We start from the raw sequence: 22,556 nt of genomic DNA, 5'->3' as shown, positions 1-22,556 counted from the left end.
GCTAGGCTGACCTGCATCGGATTGCGCCGCCGCCAGCCGACTCAGGGACAAATCTGCATGCAGTCCGCCTGATTGACGCCCGAGATCGTAAGGCGCTCTTCTTTCACCATGTGCATGATGCACCCCCGACGCAGGGGGAGGGAAGCGGGAATGCATAGAACAAACATTGTTCGATCGAAGGGGATGGCCCGCCTGCAAACAGGAATTGAGCCATCGCGTGACACGACAAAGCGAACAAAGAGAATGATCCCAGAGACACACGTGGTATGAGATTCAGGAACGCCCCAAACCCAAAACCCCGGATGAGAAAACGGTCTCAGAGAGGTTGGCCACTGGGGAAGAAGTGCTTGCTTCTGGTGCGTAGTGTACGGAGTACGTACTCCGTACCGACCGGACCATGGAACCGGGAATCAGGGCCGAATGGGCGATGCGACGGGCAGAGCGTCATCGCTTGGTGTTGGACATGAACCCCCCAGACCGGATGCACTTGATTCCATTTGCTAGGCGAGCTTTGCCTGCGTAGCGCGTAGCGTCGCGGGGAGTCTCCATGTCTTTGGAGTCTTTGGGCTTTCACTCTGGACTCTGAAAACTGTTGCAGCGTGGATTTGTGAGTCTCACCCGCTCTCCTCACAGTGAGACACCATGCACCAAGAAAAACGTTGTCGTAGGGCATCAATTGAAATTCGCTATCCCAAGAGGGGTTGCAAGTTCAAGCGGAACTAGACGAATTGGGAAGAAGGCGAGGAAAATCTGTTCGCAGCTTTGCGCCGTTGCGGGCGTTCTGAGTCCTTGTTCCTGGAACTTTTCCCTGGTTCCTGGGGTTGGCGTTTGGTCGCTTAGAGGACGATCAACTGCCGCCAAACAGGGGCAGCCAACCACAGTTTACGGGTTACCAGCAACGCTTCTCGAAGGCAAACACCATTTTGGATCGATTGATTGATTGCAGCCCAGGCTACTGAGTGGGTGGGTGGGTGGTGGTGGTGGGAGGCGGGAGTTGGGCCGAAAAGAAATAGGTGGCTGCAACTATCAACACTGTCCATGTTGCACTTACGGATAGACGAGCAGGCAAACACAACGCAACAAGCGCCCTCCGCTCAGCCACGGAAAGATGGTAAAAAAAAGGAGGTCGGGCCCCCCCAGGATGTGTATGAAGATATTGACCAAAGTCGACAGACATCTCGGACAGCCCGATATGCAAGGGGAAAATTCTTCACAAGCAGATTGCACAAGTCTCCACGTTCATTTATCGCTGTGAGAAAGAAGAGGAGATTCGGAGAATAAGAAGAAAAGAAGGAGTGGAAGAATATTAGATTCAAGATTCGAATGTGGACCACCGACCGCGGCTCTCAGATCCTCCTTGAAAAACAAGCGCGATCTTGCAATTGTTCTGTATCGGTACGGAGCACGGGTCCGCAACATGGCATGTCCAATAAATAAACATGCAATATTATTTCGCTGTTTTAGTGTTGAGCCGTCCGCAATCTCATTTCAGCCCACCTACGCGGTATTGCTGTTAAGGTCCCCCGGTCTCCCCCGGCCTCTGCACTGACAAAGATCCCGGGCCATGAACGGAGCACCTAGCGGGCCTGCAGCATCTTTGACATTTGCAGTAGCAGGGCAGCAGGGCAGTAGCAGTGGCACCCTGCAGATGTTGTGGTTTTTTCTTCTTTCTGCGCGGCACGGGCATCTCCAGAACCAGACGACATTTCCATTCCTGTTTATTAAGAAAGGGTCAAGGAGCGGGGGGGAAAAACGGAGAGCAGTTTTTTCTTTCTTGATATTGACGAAACAATCAGAGACGCATCAGGAAGGGGCGGAAAGGGGAAAGAAACCACGGAAGGAACTCGGAAGGAAGGAAGGAAGGAAAGAGGCAGGTTTGTCTGTACCTTCTTCCCCGAGACCGAATAACAGGTACGTATACACAATACGGAATACCTGAGAAGTTAGGAATACATGGAATACTTGATACTTGATGCTGCTCGTTTGCGCCTCTCCATTTGTTCCATCGTCACATTGTCACATCTTGGATCAGGGTGATCAGGGTCCCCTCCCCTCCCTCAAAACGCTTTCTTCGTCACCAAGACCAAACACAAATCACAAATCAAAACCATCAATAACCCCCCTCTGCATCCCCCAGTGACGACATCCCATCCTCGTCCGACGCCCCGGCCTCCAAAACCCAACGCTACCCGTGACCCGTCAGCTTTAGCTACGCATAGTTTGAGCAACCCACACCATTGACCAGCAGCACCACTCATCGGAACTGTAGGCACGAGAGAAACACCATCGCTGCAGGGAGCTCCCCTCCTGGAGCTTGCGCCCACCCCTCCTACGATCCCACAATCACCGAGACAGAGCCGCGCAGTCGCATCCCGTCTTGCAGCCAAACAGCGCCCGGGATAGACTCTTTGTTTGAATACCAATACCTCACCGGGTCAGAGCTGGAGGTTCCCCATTAGAGCTCCCCAGCAAGCAGGCCTCATCCCTCTCGTTTCTTCCACTTCACCCTCGGACGGGGCGACGCTCGAGCACTCCGGTGACCACTGTCTTTCTCTTCCACGACCACCACAGACATCTCATACGAGCACGGCAAGGAAAACAAATACATAATAAGAGGGCGGGACGAGGAAGGATAGAGTCAGGGGCCCGGTCCTTGGTCTGCTCGTTGCTTTTGCCTTTAATCCGCGCCCATCTTCGAACTTTGGGTTCCGATTATACCCCATTCGTATTCTACCGACATCCTTGTGTACCTACCTTGGGTGGTTATCTTCCCTGTCTCGTAGGTTCTTGCCTTTCAAGTTCCGGCCCCCAAAGACCGAGTGCATCCGTCAATCCTTCCCTTCCATCGATTCATTGCAACGCAACGCAATACAATACGACGCAACACAACCCAAGGTCCAAGGAAGAGCGTACCGCAGCACCGCCGCCAAGGGTCGCTATCAAAAGCAAGCACATCCCCTCGCTCATTCTGTCATCTCTCCAGCCATTCATCCATACCGAATACAGTCCACCCACCACCATCCCGCATTATCGCTGCGATATTCGGGCCATCCCAGAGACACACCACCCAACCATCGGCAGGCCTACCAACAGCCTCGTCACACTTTCGGATTTCACACCTACATCCCATCCCGCAGCTTACCATCAATTTTCACCTGTTGACTGCATCTGCGGCTGAGCCCAATTGACCAACTACGTCTTCTGCTCCCCGCATCGCGCAAGCTTCCACTCACGACAAAAGAAACATCTTGTCTCAACTTGGAGGGCGAAGAATACGAACGTGTTCTATTTACGTCCAGTCAACCTATTCCCACCGGTTCGCTTCTCGCTCGTTGCAACCTTAGCAGTCTACACTCTCTGTCTCGCGCGCGCGCCACAGGATACGGACTAACCCCAACGACACCTCCATCATCCCATCCACATCCCTCTCAGTGGGCACGTAGAAAAGGCGACGAACGACACCTGCTACCCGCACCAAAGCAACAAGATCAACCAAAATAACAACCACGAGGCGAAGAGAGGCGACGCAAACCACACAGACGCACACCTTTCTTGAATTCCGGTGTCTTCCACTGTCCTTCTCGTCTTCGCTTCCCCCACCTTGTCCAGAAAAAGCCCACGGTCGCAAACGAACGAACCCTGTTTGGGGGCCGCTCCCGTGAACGATTACGCCACAGCCTTTTGCCTCTTACTCGATCCTAACTAAAAGAAGAAAAACGGTCGAACCGCGCGCGCGGTCTGAGAGCCGAAACGAAGCTAAGGAGCACAAGAGCTGCTGCACTGCCGTCCGACTACCTTGCTCCCACGAGCCTACGAATACCTTACCTGCCCTACCGCCGCCACTAATAGAGAGTCGGACCTCTTCTTATCTCACCTCACCCACCACCACTTGGTGTACTAGCGACTCTTTCCCGCAAAACTTCTCGACTGAATCTCCTCCCGAACCAGAGTTCCCTCCCGAAATATAACCCCGAGATCGCATTCGACCTTTCTTTGAAAACTCAATTCAACGCGTAACGCAGCAAACAGCGCATTCGCGACGCCAAGTCTACCGTCATCAAACGTCCTCCACTCGCGACTTCCAACGGCGCACGCGACGTGTGACTTGTGACGACACAACCTCGGAGCTGTCCCCGCAATCCAAGGCGGCCGACACTGGACGACCACAACCACCACATCTCTGGTCTTTCGGAACGAAAATCAACTACCACAATGTCAATCCCACAGCAAGCCCCGACACCAATCTCGATAACCATTTGCGGCGACGGCGGCTGCGGAAAATCCTCTATAACTCTCCGTCTCGTTCGTTCGCAATGGACCTCCGAATACGACCCCACTATTGAGGACTCCTACTCCATCACCCGCAAGATAGATGGACAAAACTACCACCTTTCTCTTACGGATACGGCCGGGCAAGAGGAGTACCGCGGCATGTGGGCATCATCAAACCTCGGCGCAGATGCATTCTTGCTCGTGTACGACATCACCTCCCGCGACTCCATCGACGCTCTCCAGTACTTCAACGACCTAATAGACATGGAGGCAGAGACTCGCCTCGACAATGCCGAGCGCGCAAAACGTGCCGGCCTCTCACCCTCCTCCTACCGCGATACCGTATCTGCTACGCCGGGCGCTAAAACCGTTCCTCCCGTTAAGATTGTCGCCGGCAACAAATGTGACCTTCAAGAGTCTCGCGCTGTCCCTGCGGCCATGGGTCTAGACTGGGCGCGCCGCCGTGGATGCGGCTTCATGGAGACAAGCGCACGACTCGAGGTCAATATTGAGGAGACGTTTGCGCTTATTGTTCGTCGCGTTGTTGAGGCTAGGCGCATGGCGGAGCTGGGCGTCAACGAAAACATGGAAATGGATCGGAGAGGAATGACCAAGCCGCTGAGTCCCCTTCCGGCGGGCAGCGAGCAGAATGAGAAGCGCGGCCCTGGTGTGCGGGGTCCGAACGTTGAAGGCAAGGTTGGCAAGGCATCGATATGGAGGAAGCTCCGGTGCTGGTGAGGCTTTTGGCTTGATGGGCCCATTAGCCAAAGATGGCTTCCGAATGCCGATCCTGCATCTAGAGCTGTCACGCCGGGGTTGCTACTCAGCAGTGAGGCCGTCAAATAAGATCATGAGCGGCTTCACCTGCCGACTCGTGGCTGAGAGGGGGGGCCGACGAGGAGGTCCAAGCCTATCTATAGATAGACCCGGGGACGAGTGTGACACCCCAAGTCATTACAGGCCGCCGCGCAGGGAAAGGCTCTGCATGAAGCGCCATGCTGATGAAGCGTGCCATCATCCACGGGAGCAGAGGCAGCTTTGAAAGCCGGTACATTGTCGTTCTCTTGCAAATTGGGGTTTCAGAGATTTTGGGACTTACACGCAAGTGTAGCATTATCAAATAGGGGCGTTTGGGAGTCTCGAGCGCAAGTTCCTCACCGCCTGTTGTACGGGTCGCGAAGGGCGAGGGATTGTATCCAGGAGGAATCGGGCAAAACACTACCGATATGGCCCAGGCTGTATCTCAACTTTTGCTTTTTCTTGTGTTTTTGTTTTCGTTTAGATACCAATGATGCGTGTGAATTATCAAGCATATTTAAGATGAAGCATATTGGTCCATGATTCAAATGTGAGATTCTGATGAGATGAATGTAAATCCAATAAAAAACTACAAGGTCATTTCTTTTCTTTTTCATTCAACTTCAGAGCACATGTATCACCGCCGCGACAAAACCTCATTCTCGAACTCGAAAACTGCCCTGATATCTTCTTCTCTTATCCCAAGTATACCATAACGCCGTAACATCAAACAAACTCTTTCCGAAAAAACGACACTGTCTGTGAACCTGTCCAAACATCTCATCTAGTCGTTTCTTCTATTCTATTTCCCCATCTAACGAAAAGTCTTAGGTGGTGATCTTGGCGACCTTTTGCCACAGGCCGTTGTGGGACCAGGTCCAGTTCTTGAGGAAGGGCGGGTCCATGCCCGTCTCGAACGCCTCGATGCGGGCGGCGATCTGCTGGTTGCGCAGCGTCTCGCGGGCGGCGGCGCCGCGGTTGTGCAGCTGGGGCATGCGGTCGATGGCGTCCATGGCGAGGCTGAAGCGGTCCGTCTGGTTGCGGATGGCGAGCTCGAGGGGCGTGTCGATGTTGCCCTTTTCCTTGTAGCCGCGGACGTGGAGGTTCATGTTGCCGGGCCGCTTGTAGGTGAGGCGGTGGACGAGCCAGGGGTAGGAGTGGAAGTTGAAGATGACGGGCTTGTCGTCTGTGAAGAGGGAGATCCATTCGGCGTTTGTGAGGCCGTGGGGATGGTCTTCGTGGGAGATGAGCTTGAAGAGGTCGACGCAGTTGACGCAGCGGATCTTGAGCTCGGGGAAATGCTGGAGGAGGAGGTCGATGGCGGCGAGGGACTCGTGGGTGGAGATGTCGCCGCACGAGGCCATGACGAGGTCGGGCTCCTCGCCCTGGTCGGTGCTGAATTGGGGCCAGATGCCGATGCCCTTTGTGCAGTGCTCGACGGCCTTCTCCATGGTGAGGTACTGCAGGTGCTCCTGCTTGTCGGCGACGATGACGTTGACGTAGTTTGACGAGGCGAGGCAGTGGTCCATTGTGGAGAGAAGGCAGTTGCCGTCGGGCGGGAGGTAGATGCGGACGACCTCGGGGCTCTTGTTGGCGACGACGTCGAGGAAGCCCGGATCCTGGTGCGTGAAGCCGTTGTGGTCCTGGCGCCAGACGACGGCGGTCAGGAGGATGTTGAGGGAGGCGATCTTATTGCGCCACTCGACCTCGAGGGCCTTTTCGATCCACTTGCAGTGCTGGTTGACCATGGAGTCGATGACATGAACTGAACCTTTTGTTAGCATGATGTATATTCAGTACGTGAGAGGGAGGTAGTGGTGGTGGAACTTACTGAATGGCTCGTAGCTGTTAAGAAGACCGTGACGTCCGGTCAGGATATAACCCTCGAGCCAACCCTCACAGGTGTGCTCGGAAAGCATCTCCATGACACGTCCCTCGGGGGCTAGGTTGCCACCGTTGGCATCCTCTTCAAAGTACTCGCCCATCCAGACCTTCTTGCCGGCCTCGTAGACGGCGCCGAGCTTGTTGGACTCGGTCTCGTCGGGTCCGAAGAGACGGAAGCTCTGCATGTTCTGGGCCATGACATCGCGAAGGTAGGTAGCCATGTTGTTCATGCTAGCAGCCATGGTGCCGCCAGACTTGTCAACCTTGATAGCGTACTCCTTGAAGTCGGGGAGCTTGAGGGGCTTCCTGAGAACGCCGCCGTTGGCCACCGGGTTGGCGCTCATGCGGCGGTTGCCGGTAGGGCAGAGGGACTTGAGCTCATCCGAGATACGGCCATCCTTGAAAAGACGTTCCGGCTCGTAGCTGCGCATCCACTGCTCGAGGAGCTTCATGTGCTCGGGGTTGGTGGCGGCGTTAGGGATGGGGACTTGGTGGGCTCTCCAGTAACCCTCCAAGTAGTTGTCGTCAATCTTGCGGGGGCCAGTCCAGCCCTTAGGGCTACGAAGGACGATCAAGGGCCAAATAGGGCGGAAGGCCTTGCCGGAGTCGCGAGCCTGCTTCTGGAACTTGCGGATCTCGAGGACGCAATGCTCCAGAGTAGCGGCCATGGCCTGGTGCATGGTATCGACATCGTCGCCCTCGACAAAGTACGGCTGCCAGCCGTAGCCGAGGAAGAGATTCTCCAGCTCCTTGTGGGAGATTCTGGCCAGGATTGTGGGATTGTTGATCTTGTAACCGTTCAGGTGTAGGACGGGCAAGACGGCGCCATCCACAATGGGGTTGAGGAACTTGGTGCTGTGCCATGCAGTTGCCAGGGGACCAGTCTCGGCCTCACCATCGCCGACCATGGTCAGGGCAATGAGATCGGGATGGTCGTAGACGGCACCGAATGCGTGGGAGACGGAGTAGCCAAGCTCTCCACCCTCGTGGATGGAGCCCGGGGTCTCCGGAGTAGCGTGGGAACCGATACCACCGGGGAAGGAGAAGGACTTGAAGAACTTTTGCATGCCCTCAATGTCCTCCGACTTCTCTGGGTAGACCTCGGAGTAGACACCCTCGAGGTACGACTGGGAGAGCACGGCGGGGGCTCCGTGGCCCGGGCCGGAGATGAAGATGGAGTCGAGATCGTATTTCTTGATGAGACGGTTGAAGTGCATCCAGGTAAAGATTTGACCCGGAGCTGATCCGAAGTGACCGAGTAACCTCAGCTTCATGTGCTCCTTCTTGAGGGGCTCCCGGAGGAGGGGGTTCTCCTTGAGGAAGATCATTCCCAAAGACAGGTACAAGCTGGCCTTGAAGAAGTCATTGTACTTCACAATGTCCTCCTTGGAGAGGGGCTCGCCCTTGACTGTTGACCGGGCTGGGCCATAGGGGCTGATGGACTCGACCTCCTTGTCGGCCATGTTGATGGTGACGGGAGGTAGGTACGTAAGTGTTGGTGATATTTGTTGTAGGTGTGTTCAGGCCAAGATGCCTTGAAAGGGGTGGTTTAGAAAAGGAAAGGCAAGAGGTGACTGAAGTCCGAGAGGGCTTGGTCTTTATACCTACTAGTCAGGCCTGAAGAGGCCAGAGGAGAGACAGAGACAGAGAAAGATATGTTCGGTCATCTCGCCCAGAAGTCGGGCGGCAGGCGGGTAGCTCTGCCTAGGCTGGAGTTTGATGCTCACGTCTATGGCGCTGATCCCCGGTTGGAGGCCAGCGGACATCAACTGAGTAGCGTAAACGCAGGTCCGGGAGCTATCAGCCGATGTTGACGGCTCCCAACCTGGGTAGAAGGCGACGGCTGTGAGTGTTGAGAGAACAAGGGCATACTGGCAGGGGTGGGGTATACGAAGATACGGAACGGAACTCTGTGGCACGTACAAGTTCCTTGATGGCGCTCTGGTGAAGCATCTTTTTGGGAATTTTAGCTTAGAGAGTTGGAGAAGTGGTAACCCCAGATGCGGGACTCTCGTTCATTCCACAGCAAAAGGCTCCAATGGGCTGGCAACGTGGGGGGGAGAGGAGAAGAGAAGGAGATGTCGGGTGTCATGGCATCCTGGCAACGTGGACTTTTGGTGTGGGTTGTCTCTCGTGGCATATGGCGAAGGTTCCTTCTGGGCGGTCCGGAAGCTGCCTATGACAGGGTGACGGGACGAAAACTAAGACGGCGGCTGCAGATGAGCTGAGGAATTGTGGGTTTTCCTTGCATGTTCTTTTGGCGACAAGACGTTGATCTGTGGGTGGTGCTGGTGATTGTGCGTGGGGAGAAGAGGTGGTCTGATTTTCTGAACGCAACTCAACTGCGGCCATGGCACCAGGCGACATGTAGCCGACGTCACCTTACGCGCCCCACGTCGGTATCGGTTGTGATCCTGTCCGCGTCATAGTACTTGATTTGCCTTGCCAGTCCGTTTTCAGGAGATGGAGAAGGATGTTTTGGATCCAATGGCTTTTTGGGTCAGGAACGCTTGCACCTTGGTGGTTGAGGTCTCAGTAAGCGGAGAAAGTACGGAGTAAAACAGCTGCCCAGAGTTGAAGGTCGGGGCAGCAGCGGGCCGAGTAGAATCGCCGCTTCGGGACATGATATGGTACCTCCAAGGTACGTATTCGGCACCGTCGGCAGCTGCCGTTTGCCGGCCCGGGCTACGTATCTATGGTGTCCATGGTGAGCCAAGGTGAAGACAGTGACTAGGAAGGTGAGGGAGGTGCTAATGCACACATTTCCAATACAACTTGCAACGTAACGCCTGCAACTACATCCGCATTATCGGCAGCTCTGCCCAGTCCGTGCTGCCGGGCCAATCTCTGTTACACCAACACAATTCTGACCCAATCCAACCCATCCATGCCCGCATCAAAAAGCCTCAATCACCTTTTGGCTAGGTGGTCTCACTACCCGATCTTCGGGAATGAGATAGTCAACTCCCAGGACAACGGCTAATCGCCAGATACGATTCCATTCTTGGTGTGGCGTCAACCGAAATGGCACACCCAAAATGTCTCCCTACCATCACGGGACAGTGGCATCCTTCTATCGAGAAAACAGCAAAATACATCCTACTACGCCTCGAGAGAAAGTCAACAGAGCCTCCATCCCGGGCTAGGCATGCTCTACGGCATCACCGTTTCGGACCGTTTACTCGTATCAAAGACCTATCGCAACCAGCGCTGGTGTCCCCGTGCAACCGGCATAGAACGACCGGCCTTTTCTCTCAATTCGCTTGTCTGCTCGACGAGGCCACCGATGGCCCGTTGGACAGCAGCACCGACGCCGTTGGTGATGGGAATAATGTCCCGGAAGAGCAAGAGGAACATTGAAACAAGGACGTCGTCCGTTGCCTGGCAAGGGTATCGTTGACAGGGCCGGTAAGCCTGGCAGTGAACCCGAACGCCTTCTTTTCTCTTGGCCAATCTAGCTGGGCATGCAGCAAATATCCCGCCATTGCAGAGCAGTGCCTTGGTACTTGGCCTTTTTCTGCAGGCAACTGGGCAGGCTGTGCCGAATTGCATCGGACTACCTTAGTCGTGCAAGCCTGGCATAAGGGACGAATGAGACGGCGGACAGCAACTGACGGTGCGGAACCCGGCCGGCTCCTCGCCCAGATCCAGAAGCATCTGATTCATGGCGAGTCTGGATTGTGGCAAATGCACGCAGATCATGGCACCGCTCATCCACGACTTTCCTTACGTGCCACAACAAGCCTGGCAACCCCGGTTCACTGGGGGGCCTGACACACCCCGCCAAGTGTCAATCCTGCAGACATCACCCCACCACCTTTCACGGCGGGAGCTAGGACCCCAGCCCCGAGAAGACGAGAACAAAGTGGAGGGGAGCTGGAGCTTGAGCTTGAGCTCGGTGCTCGGTCCTTGTGGCCCCTTCCGCAGAAACAACGCGCTGGTTTGAATCACCATTTATATCGATTTTTCTGGGAATTTCTCGTCCAGGTAATTTTCTCTCCAGCATCAGCATTTCTTCTGCCTACCACAAGTATCCTGCCTCCAGAGGCCACGCCATCCGCTAAATGATGACTTACCTTCAGTGTCTTGTGTCTTGAGAAACTTAGAGCAATTGCAGCGACAACCGGCAAGTCAACTAAGTGATGAGACCTCGCCGATGGAGGGGTAGTCTCTTGGCGAAACCCTGCTAGATGAGGGGAAAGCCCAAAATGTACGCGTTCACGGAATGCCGTTGGGTTCCAAGTCATCCGGTGTTCCGCATGGAGTCAGGACTTATGCCAACAAACAACGCCGGCGATCCGCTCAAGACGACAATATGAGAACGCAGCGACATACGCTTATCAATATGATAGAATACTCAATCCCGCGGGCGATGAAAAGGCTCGTCTTTCAGCGAGAACAGCTTTCCTCACTGTACAACGTGTTCACCTTGTTTTGTGTGACAGCCCTCGGCAAAGCCAAGGGTCGATTGGACCAGACACGGGATCAAAACGTGACATTGCATCCATGGTCTCGAGGCTCTGCAAGTTGAACAATCTGGGGACCTGACAGACGTTCAAAGACAAGACATCTGCGACAATTTTACCACCATCGAACGCTAACCTCCTGGACCCGGAGAGTGGATTCCCACCTGTCATCTGGATCAGCCCGACTTATCCTGAGTTAGGTATGAATTGTCTCATTGCCTCGACGTTTGCGCGACCTTGAGAGCCTCCATGCCTTCCTTCTTCACCGCAATCTCGGACTGGAAACAGGTTCCGATTTCCTTGGATCTCGATGGGCGGGACCCTTCGCGAGAAGTTGTTCAGCGAGGTGCGTGGTTGGGTTTTCACATTCTCATGTCCTGATCTGATAATTTATGGGTACGAGAAGTCTGACAGCTGCGCTCCGCGCTGTGCCGCATGTAATTCGTATGCGGGTCACCAAGACGGGTCCTCCGAGCCGACCGGGGGTTGCTGTCCTGCGGCTGCGGCGGGGTTGGCGGGGGATCAGCCCCCGACACGCGGGAACTAGCCGTTTACCAGCAGCACTCAGGGGCAGTTGGCACTTGCAAAGAGCTTGGTTCAGCTACGTCTAGAGGTTTACGTCGATCCGGTTCTTCTCTGGGCGCAGAGTCACTGTTATCATGCCTAATCGTAAGTCAGGAGGTCAACATCTAAGTGTACTGAGTTACTACTTTTTCAACATGTGCACACATGATTAATAGGAGAAACTGGTCGTAGTGAAGGCAAACTATTATACGGATGATGTGTTTCTTAGCCACGATCAGCCACAGAAGTTGGGGGTTCATTAAACGTGGCCTTGATCCTCGTCATTTACGTCCCATCTCAGTGACATTTGACTTACGATAACATCCAATCCCGGTCCTCTTTCTGGTCTCATGTCAAATTGACAGCTCAAAGACAACGTCCCCATGCGAGATTGCGACCCTGAGAAAAAGTCATTGTTCCATAATGCGAGACCCCCAACTGTAGAGTTTTGTTTACTTCCAATAGATGACGAACAGCAAAGTCCATCCCCGCACCGACGGACTGAACTCTCTCGACCACCACTCTAGGCACTCCCTATGCCATATGTTCATTTACCCGGGAGGGTTGCGAGACCGCGTAAACTCATTTACTTGACTTAGCTCACGAACTGTCTGAGCGGAACGCCCGTGGCCACCTTCATGGTAGAGAACAGCCAAATGAAATGGAGAAGTCGACACACTTGGACATCACGGTGGCCTGACGTCACGCCGTACCCCCGCGTTCTATGGGCTCCAATAGTTTGATTCATACAAAAAAGAAAGGTAAAGGGAAGGGCAGCCTAGGAGTCATTCATGTATATACTTTCCTCCGTCCGCTGTCAGATTGCCAAAGTCGAGCAACAGATGAAAAAAGCTTTCCCCCACTCTTCTTCCTTGACTGACTATCAGAAACCGCCTTGTGAGTGATTCTCGTACCTCGGACCTCATCGGCCTTCTTTATCTCGACCACAAAAAAAGGTCTGAACGGACGTTTCGATTGATTGTATGCAGATAACAAGTTTACTATCAACTCGTAATGGCATCCTACCCGAGTCATAAACCTCAAACCCCGCAGCCTCCTGCGCCTATCCCCATCAAGGACGGCGACGACGACCAGAGCGACGTGCTGAGAGACTACTAAGATGGGAGAGAGAAACGCAAAGTCAACGACAGAATACTGGGTTTGATGGAAGTTGAATGGGCTTGGGCCGATACACAACGTTCTATGGATGGGGGTGACGCTTCGAAATTGTGATGATTATGTACGAGAGGAGGCGGGATATAGGTGTGATCACAGAGACTGCAAACTGTACGATATTTGTAATTCAGCTACTTCCTGGTTGATAATTCACTTCCCAACCCCCCCCCCCCGGTCACGCGATGAAGACTCCCAAGTAGACCGACAGTCCTCTTCGCCAAGTGCAGGCCACTCATCTTATGCCATGTCCTCTCGCTGTATCTCTATTTCCCCGTCCCAGCTACCCGGGTCTTCCAGCCGTCGCCGCCATTCCGACTCCAGACCTCATCAGACCACGCCTCTCCCCCTCCCCCCAGCTCCCCACGGGGTACGAGCCCCTACATCTGTGCCTTGACGTGATGATTGCATCTAGCGGGCGTAACTAGCCTACTTTCCTACTTACCATACCCCGCTCTTCTCTTACGTCCCCCTTGAACGATCCTTCCGGGTTCACCTGGATCTCGCAGGGCAGTGTCTCAATTAGCACATCATTGAGACGCATATGTATCTGAACTCTCCTTGCAGGAAGAGGGAGGAAATGTGTTTCTTGATCTCTCAAAGAGCATGGAGGTAAGCGATAGATCTTGCATGGCGTGTTCCGTCTTACCCCTGATTTCTTGGATCTCGCAGCAAGCGGGAGAGATGTCAATGTTGAAGTCATCAGGTGATGACTCCGCTGCGTGCACTTTGACTTCGTTTTGTGGCTTGGACTAATGTTAGTATAGCTAACACGCCTTCAATGAAAAGGACAGGCTGCAAGAAGGCAGCCTCTTCTAGGATTATAACCCAAAACGAATTAATTTGAGGATTTCTCCAAGAAACACGCAGTAAGATAGAACAGAACGACTCTTCAGTCTTGCGAGTTCATGGCATTGCAATGGAGGCTGAGCAGAGACAGGGTCTGCTTCTTATCTCCGAACTCCAAATAACAGCAAACAAACTACTTTGAAAACCCCGTGGGACACAAAAAGCCGCCACAACAACACAACTAGCACAACTCTGGAAATAATTCAGACCCTCCTCCTGGACCTCTCGTCATAGTCATAGTCAACCTACTACAATAATCAGGCTTCTCCACGCTTCCTTCTAACAAACAGCTCCACCTAAAGCCTCTCCTGAGTGAAAATTGTTCAAATCTGCTCTACGGAGCCAAAAAGGGACAGCAATGGCAAAAGGAACTGCCCCCTCACGGGATTGAACCGTGGACCTTCGCATACCAAGCCTACGAGTGCGACGCTCTACCACTGAGCTAAAGGGGCGGGGCGGAGTTGATATCGTCGTCCGGGTCGGGTCGGCGGGCGAGACATCTCCACACCGATGCCGACATGCTGTTTGGAGATATCACGGGTGAATCTTGAAAAGAGACAGACCACGGGCACAATGGGAAAAAGAAGCAGGAAAGGAATGCGAACAGGAAGAAGTACGACGTCTAACTCGTTTCTATCATTACGCAAGAGGGTATTGGCGGTTATTTCCTAATCCGAAATGATCATGCCTCTACCAAAGCCATGCTCGCTCGTGCCTTTATGATTTGAACCCCAGTGAGCTATCTACGTGGGCCCAAACGCGTACTCTACACCATTGATTTGACAAAGTCCAAAGCCGATCTCTCAGTAGCATGATGATCACCGTGTCGTCGTTGTATCGTTAATTCGTGGTTCAGTCAAGCTGGAAACGCAGCTTCGATGGGCGTGTTGACAGCGGACGTGATGCCCTCTGAAAGTTTGGCGGACTCCTCTTCACTACAGACAATTAGGGAAAAAGCTGATAGTAATTTGGATCAAATCCCGACTTACTTGCACTTTGTCTCCTTAATGTACGGCCCCTTGCCACCTTTGGTTGTTCGCTCGCTGCGTCTGCTTCTTCGGTGTAACTTCCAAATAGGTTGAGAATGACATTCTTCGGCAGGGCGTTCTACTCCTTCAGTGACAAGATGCCTGAGCCCTGCGGCCACTTGTTCTCTACGTCAACGAGTTCGATGTCCCCATCAACATCCCGATCCCCGTCCTGGGCAGCAGAGTCAGGGTTTGCTTGCTGGCGTTTAGGGACTTTGACCAAGTCGCCTTCTTTGCCCTCTTCCACGTAACAGAGGTAGTACGGATCACCGTTGCTGTTGAGAGTCTTCATGACCTCCCTCGTGTCGGCATTTTCTGTGACGACCCTGTCATTGTATTTGCGCCACACTCCAGCCTCAAAATCGTGGATCCAGACCCAATAATGACCAGCTCTGAGCTGACCACTATGGCAGATCACTGCATGTAAACGATATGCATGCTTCTTGTGTTGTGCGAATAGCTGATCAAGCTCCGCTTTATGGGACTTCAGTTCATCCTCGCGCATGTTGCTGATCTGCTGGCGCCCTTCCACCGTAAAGCCTGTAGGCTCAGGCGGGTCCACCTTTTCAAATGCCGTCTCCGACTGTGAAGGGTAGGTAGGGAATGTCGGCTCCTGCCCCGCAAAGCTAAGGGATGACGTGGGCATGTCGTTAAGAAGTGACGATGTCTCCTCGACGTCAGGCTTGTCAACGTGTACAAAGTCCCTGGTGAAACTGTCGATGAGTTGAGTATCCTCGGCCGCAATCTTGGGCATGTTGTTGAGCTGGTCTAAACGCTGTTGAAGAGCCCAGCCTTTCTGCCGTAACTTGAAGAATTGAGGGTCGTCCGGAGTATCCATATACCGGTCAAGATACAATGTCTCGAATACCTCAACCGGGTTCATGTTCTTGTGGCCATCACCTTTGGTTCTCTGGATAAGGACATGTAAGATCGGAGGAAGCTTCTTGATCGACGTGTATCGCATGATATCTGCTTCTCCGGCAGCGACTCTTTGGAGATCGAAATTGCGACTAAGGCCGTCATGAATGTTCGTCGGCCCGCCTTCAGCAGGATATGCCGTGATGGCACGCTCCAGAGTTGAGTCTGATTTGTACTTGTCCTGATTGGGGAACTTCGTGTGGTTGGTCAACTCAACATAGAACGTGTCCATGATCGGCTCCCACTGGACCTCATCGGTGGCATCTACCCTTGTAGGCTTGATGGCAGCCTGCAGGCGGTTGATGATGCTGCCCATGACCTCTTCAACGTCTTGTTGATCTGTGCCTGAGTCTCGGGTCTGTGTTTCCAAAGCCTTAAGCACTCGTTGTTCCACGTTGAGAACAGTTGTCTCGACCCCTGTCATTCTGACATCGTTATCATTGGCGGGCCGGGCCGAAGACTCCTCGACTGGCTGAGAAACGATTCTGATGTCGGTCTTATCCTCGGGCACCCAATCCTTCTTCTCGTGGTCAACGTCGGAAAGGTTGACCAAAGTCTGCGAGCTTACGCTGCTAGCAGACTCGGAGATCGGGTCTACGGTGACGTTAACCATGTCAACATCCTCGACGTGTTCTGCCGTATTTGTAGGGGGCCCCGGAGCAGGTCTTGCAGGGAGTGGCGGAGGGGCGGGAAACTGGGTACCCATGACTTCCAGAGTCTTGGGCCCCTCTGCAGTCTTGCTCGCTTGCTTCGTAGGATCTTCGGTCAAGTTCGAGGTCGGCAGCAGAACGGCATTGGCGAGTCGTTGGGATGGTCGGATAGCACTAGCTTGAGAGCCACTAAGATTATCCAAGAGTTTGCTCAACTCATCGACGACTATGGGATATTAGCAAAGGCTCCCCGTACCCATGGTAGAACAGTACTTACAGGCGCGGGCAACAACAGCCTCGGCACGATCGATCTTGAGCTTGTTGCCGCCGACAAGCCGGCGTTGGATATGCGAATCATCTAGGCCTAGCTCATAATCTGGGTAGTGGGCAAGCAAGTCCTTGATAGGAATGACGGTGTTGAGATACTGAAGAATGCTGTTCAAGTAGCAAGTGTTGCCGATGTTCTCGAGACCCACAGGTAAGTTGGCTGCGTTGGAAGGCCTGGCGTCCATCTCCACAGCTTGCGCAGACTGATCCGGAGCTTGAGCCAATAGAGATAAAGTCCTTGCGGCTTCGCGGATTTCGTCGCTATTCCTATCCTCGGCGATAGCTTCCATCGCCTTGATCGCGACTTCTTCTGTAGCTTTGCTTTTCGGATCCTTATTCAGCTAGGGGGATTGTTAGCGGAAGTAGAATGCCGCAGTTTCAGGTACACAACTCACCTTGACACTGGACATCATCACAATGGTGCTGTCAGGCCATTGAGGATCTACCTCAAGAATACGATAGGCGGAGGCAACGTCCATTGGGCCGTTTGCATGGGTAAGGATGCGATCGCTGTTTCTGTGGCGCCCAATGATCTGTAGCATTTCTCGGGCAGAATCAGCTTGAGAGGGCGAGTGTTCGATCTTGGTATTGAAGGCAGAAACAACATTATCGTCACTGGCGGTGTATTTTAGGCTGAAAAATGAGTACGCTTGTGTTTGCAACTCGTCGCCTGCGCCAACGCTATCCGGGGCAGGCATCCCGTCCATAATGGTGAGCTCTTGGATCGCTCGGGTCTGGAAATCGTCGTCGTTCGTGAGGAGAGCAATGTCCTTGAGGGCCTCGACAAACGTAGGACGTCGTTTTTCACAAAGAGCCGACTGCCGAGTATAAGCAAAAAAGATGAGTGCCTTATCGAAATCCGGAAGCACTCCCAGAATCCGATGCGCTTCCGTTGCTGTTTGTGCAATCTTGTTCTGGGGGTAGTCAAGACATTGTAGCTCTTTAAAGAGCCTGTTGCCAACATAAGGCCTATTTTCGCCAGTCTTTCCGCCTCTTATTATGACACTCTCTGTCTCAGCCTGCATATCCTCAACGAATGCCCGCAATGCGCTCAGCTCCGTCGGTATGCCGGGAGTGCCAGGTTCGAGAGTAGGCGGGATGAAGTAAGGCTCAAGAACACCATCCTTGTCAAGGTTTTCCTCTGTGAACATGATGGCTCTGAAAATGGCATAGCATTCTTCGCCAAATACGACCTGGAAGCGCTTATTACGCTGAGATATGTTGCGTGGATTGGGCCTGTCCAGCAAGTCTCTGAGATAGGTGTTCAGTGTGACTGGAGCGCTTGTGCACCAATCATCCCTTGCGTCCGCGAATCGATCCGGCGACTGCTTTCTGGCGTTCGCCAGATTGTCCAGGATGCGCTGCTCATTGAGAAGAAGGTGAAGCCACTCGCGCTTGAGCCGAGGCCGTGATATTTCGACTGTAACTTGCAATGTGCAGCGAGGAGCGGAGCAGGCGAAGTGCTCAACGGCGAGTATAGTCTCACGGATGAGAGGATGGTAGTTTGATGTCGACTTGGTCGGTCGAACCGGCTGCTTGATGTTGACGAGATGATGGAGGTAAAAATCTGTGTCTTTCGGAGGGAAATGGAGAGCATTGGGGCGACACAGACAGACAAGCTGATCTGGATCCCAACAGGTTCTGATCAAGAAGTGGAAGTCGCAGATCGCGCAGACACAAGACAGCACGCCAGGGTTGCGAGTATCTGATGTGCTCTGGTTGCCCACGAGGACGAGTCGATGCGGTACTCCTGCTTTACTGCAGCGCGCCTGTTGGTCCCATTCGATTCTTGCGAAGGATCCGGAATCAAGGTCAGAGTTGAGCAAGTCTTGGATCCACCTGGGGGCAAGGCGTCCTAGAGGGATGTAAGCGTTTGATATCAACAGTCAACGGGACAAATTTGGGTTGGCCATAGTGCCGTTAAAAGCAGAAGCGCAATCCGAGCTCATTTGGATTCATCCAACGTACCAGTCTTTCCAACCATGTTCTCTTTGACCGGCGCAGGGCTGCCCTCCCAGTGCTGCGTAGTGGGTGAATCGCTTGGTGACATGATGGAGTATTGATCGGTGATGGCCATGCTTTATTACCCCTTTCGATATGGTACGCTCAGCGAACTAGAAGCTCGCGGTAACAGCCCGAACGGACGCTACGGTGTAGGTAGACGGTTCAATCGATGCTTCAAATACGACTCCCGAGTCGTCATCAGCTTCCAGTGCGAGGCCTCACGTCACAGGTTGGTGGTCGTATACGAATATGTATGGTTTCGATGTAAGTGCTCGACCAAACTAATAGCTAAACGTAGCCTGTAGTCCTTCGGGTGGATCGGCGGGCGGTCGCAATTAATACTCGTCCCTCAGCTGATATTTGACCGTCAAAGACGATCGTAGCTGTCGGCGGGAATATCTATGCTCGTATCGGAGATGTGGAACTCGATGTATGTTCGGCGGAGGATCGCTCGATCGCGAGTGGCAGGGAAGGTTTCGTTAGATGCGAGGCACTGAACAACTGTTAGTCCAGGAATGCGAGACCAGGTTGTATTCCAAGAAAGGACGAACAGCGAAGCGGCTTCTTTCGTTGAGGCTGGTTCGTTTGGCTTTGTGGCCGGGAGTGTTTGTCTTGCCGGCCTCAAACGGAGGCCACGCCCAAATCGTGCGGTGCAGTATGCATGCGGGGGAGAGCGGCAGAAACAGCGACGTCGAGAAGAATGCAAGCAGAGCTCGGGGTATCTAAATGCATGTGTAAACAGATAAGAAGACTGTAGACCCCCAGAAAAGACGACGACGTGAAAAGTGTCCGAAAAAGAGGATGGTAAACAATTACGCAGCTTCAATGCGTCAAGGACAGGGACGGACGTACAGGCAAGAGCTACCTCATGCGACCTCAAGGTGGGCAGGCAGTGTGGTGTGTGGCGGGGATCGAGACGTAGACAGGCTGACGCAGCTGGTAGCCTCGCACTAAGCTGTCGCAGTTGAAGGAGCTTAGATCACCTGGAAGGTACTTTGACAGCGAGAGGAAGCTTCTCCAATGATGTACCTTAGGTACTTAGGTATGTAGCCGTAGCCGCTAACTTCGTGACCGCCTGCCGAGTTCTTCCAGGTCGACCCCCGGCTCGGCATGGGGCGATTAAGGCACGGCGCCTGTGGCTAGAATCACATGGAATGCAGGGATATGGCTTCCATCACCCGTCGTCGGGACCAAGATCAGGTGACCTAGCTAGCGTGTCCAAGCTGGATAGAGCAAAGCTGAGTCATCAAGAAAGCTGCAGTACCTAATTCTTTTTCCGAAGCAACCAAGGTGCCTACTTACATCTACCAAAAAAGACTGGTAACATTAAATGCGGATTGAACTCAAGTCATCTTAGACTGGACCGTTAAGTAAGATATTAATTGATTGATCTTGATGAATACGCAAATTACTCCCGACTACTGTATGAGCCAAAACCAAAGACAGAAGCACACCTCACCGGGGGCCTACACAGTTGACCTTTGCACGTAGTCTGATTGGCTCCACACCAATACAGCACGTGACTGGCCCGGAGGTGGAGCACCTGTCGTGGAGCTTCAACCTGACCTCAAACTTCCGCAACATCCCTCACCAACTTCTTTTCCAATTGAGTGTCTGGCCCGCGACTCCGAACCACCCCGCAACCATGGCCGGCGACCACGATACGTACCACTCCAAGGACGCCATCAAGGCGGCAATCTCCTCCTCCGCCGCCCTCGGTGGTGCCGGCTTCTTCATTGCCGCTGTCCACAATGCCCTCCAGAAGCAGAATGTTGGCGCCATGTCGGTCTTCACCCGCAGCGGCGGCATCATCGCCGTGATGGGTACGTCGCCCAGTTGCCTTTCGCCAAGTCCAATTGAAAGGGATCCAATGCTAACGAAAGTGCGCAGCGATTGGTGGTGGCGCATACGGTTTCACCAAGTCGGCAATGGCCAACCTGAGAGAGAAGGATGACCCGTGGAATACCGCGACTGCCGGCTTCATTGCCGGTTCAATCCTCGGAATGACAAGTATGGATACAATCCCCGAGTCTGTAAGCAGTCAAGACAATATACTTACAAGTCGCGCCTCAAACAGCCAGAAGAATGCCCGTTGTGCTCGGCCTGGGTGCTGCCTTCGGCGCATGGCAAGGAGTCTTCGAGGTCACCGGCGGACGCCTCAGAGGATGGAACACGGCCGAAGTTGACGAGGCCGACTTCGAGGGCAAGATTGCTCAGCGCGCAGCCAAGAGACGCCCGATCGAGGAGACGATTGCAGAGCTTGGCGAGGGTCGTGGTATGTTGAAATTCTGGAGTACCGGGCTTGATATCCCACGGAGGGCTGACGCGTCACAGGTATCCGGCCGCCGGGCTACGAAGAGCGGAGACGTGAGCGGCTCAAGGAGAAGTACGGTGTTGAGATCAACCCCGTCAAGGCAACTGTCGAGTAAAACAAAGTCAAACGAAACATCAAAACCATCACACCCACCAATCCACCACCCAGCCCAGCGAGGCATGCTCTTTTATTTCCCGTTGCTTGTACATATACACAGCCTGCGAAACACGTGGGCACATGAAGAGGAGTCTCATCGGCTAGAGGAAATGGAGAATTGTACTATTTTTTTCTCATGCTCTTCGAGCTTCCGCGTGATGTGTGCCTGTCTCCAATGACGCACCGCCGACTGCGTCTCAACAATGGTACGTTCTTGCATAATGCCGGCATTTGCCAACTCCAATGATGATACAATAGCTTCAGAGGCTGTTTATGAATTTTTTTTTGATTCGACCAATCACCGTTCTATCATTTGTCTGATTTGAAGTTTCTTCTTTGGGAATTTTTGCATCTTATGTCTCCGACATTCACTAACAACAAGTCGGCTTCTAGCAGCAGCAAATAACGCCAAGTCTTTCGTCATTGACGCCGCAGCCTCGCCTACTGTGGGTAAGTCATTTTGTTGCCCCCTTTCCCTTCTCATGATGATACAATAGCTTCAGAGGCTGTTTATGAAATCATTTCATGATTCGACCATCACCGTTCTATCATTTGTCTGACTTGGCTTTCAAAACTCATATTTATCCATTCGATTATTTGTCATGGAAACTAACATCCAAATCAGGAACTGACGTCAGTGCGCCATGCTGAGGTTCTGTTCCATACCATCAACATATGCTAAGGTGAGTCTTGGCAAGTTCTTTATTCCTACCCTATCTCTCCTGATGATACTCAAGCTTCAGAGGCTGTTTATGATCTATATGATTCAACACATCACCGTTCTATCTTTTTGTCTGATTCCCGATTTAAACCTACGATTCTCTGCAGCTGGCCGCTTTACGTGAATACTGACATGGTTTCCAGGCCAGCACAATCTCAACTCTGGACCCAGCCCAACTGGATGTTTTCAGAGTAAGTTCAGCCATTGTTTTGATTCACTTCACATTTCCTGTATGATGATACACTAGCTTCAGAGGCTGTTTATGATCTTCATGATTAGACCCATCACCGTTCTATCATTTGTCTGATTACACTTCAATCTTCCTCATCAACATTGTATCCCTGTCTGTATATCAAGTTGTACTGACTGCAATGACTAGGCATTCGAATGCTAGGAGATTGTAGAAATTTCCCGGGGCCACAAGAGAAAGGC

At 53.0% G+C, this 22,556-nt stretch overlaps 4 protein-coding genes and 1 non-coding gene across 5 annotated transcripts; 2 read left to right on the top strand and 3 right to left on the bottom strand.

Annotated features, from left to right (window-relative positions):
- Positions 1 to 4,212: 4,212 nt before the first annotated feature.
- BDZ83DRAFT_722027 (ras small GTPase, ras subfamily) lies at positions 4,213 to 5,010 on the top strand (the record flags this gene model as incomplete). The annotated part of the gene is made up of 1 exon (XM_060512426.1): positions 4,213 to 5,010. The coding sequence occupies one exon, from the start codon at positions 4,213 to 4,215 to the stop codon at positions 5,008 to 5,010; it is 798 nt and encodes a 265-aa protein (XP_060361664.1).
- An 887-nt stretch (positions 5,011 to 5,897) lies between these two features.
- BDZ83DRAFT_584940 (phosphoketolase) lies at positions 5,898 to 8,417 on the bottom strand (the record flags this gene model as incomplete). Its single annotated transcript, XM_060505807.1, has 2 exons — positions 5,898 to 6,835; positions 6,902 to 8,417. 2 exons carry the CDS (start codon positions 8,415 to 8,417, stop codon positions 5,898 to 5,900), a joined length of 2,454 nt encoding a protein of 817 aa, XP_060361663.1.
- Positions 8,418 to 14,378: 5,961 nt separating this feature from the next.
- Positions 14,379 to 14,458, bottom strand: BDZ83DRAFT_t218. Its single transcript has one exon. It is a non-coding gene; the product is annotated as a tRNA-Thr (tRNA).
- A 655-nt stretch (positions 14,459 to 15,113) lies between these two features.
- On the bottom strand, positions 15,114 to 18,979 carry BDZ83DRAFT_584894 (ubiquitin carboxyl-terminal hydrolase; the record flags this gene model as incomplete). The annotated part of the gene is made up of 4 exons (XM_060505804.1): positions 15,114 to 16,828; positions 16,880 to 17,270; positions 17,325 to 18,784; positions 18,898 to 18,979. The coding sequence occupies 4 exons, from the start codon at positions 18,977 to 18,979 to the stop codon at positions 15,114 to 15,116; spliced, it is 3,648 nt and encodes a 1,215-aa protein (XP_060361662.1).
- Positions 18,980 to 20,578: 1,599 nt separating this feature from the next.
- On the top strand, positions 20,579 to 21,362 carry BDZ83DRAFT_584993 (Tim17/Tim22/Tim23 family protein; the record flags this gene model as incomplete). Its single annotated transcript, XM_060505814.1, has 4 exons — positions 20,579 to 20,756; positions 20,824 to 20,943; positions 21,011 to 21,208; positions 21,268 to 21,362. 4 exons carry the CDS (start codon positions 20,579 to 20,581, stop codon positions 21,360 to 21,362), a joined length of 591 nt encoding a protein of 196 aa, XP_060361661.1.
- Between the last annotated feature and the right edge of the window lie 1,194 nt (positions 21,363 to 22,556).

The sequence above is a fragment of the Colletotrichum acutatum genome, assembly GCF_030867785.1.
Source record: "Colletotrichum acutatum strain CBS 112980 chromosome Unknown BDZ83scaffold_93, whole genome shotgun sequence".
Classification (NCBI taxonomy): domain Eukaryota; kingdom Fungi; phylum Ascomycota; class Sordariomycetes; order Glomerellales; family Glomerellaceae; genus Colletotrichum; species Colletotrichum acutatum.
Note: the sequence above shows the minus strand (reverse complement) of the source record. Positions and strands in the feature narration are given on the sequence as shown.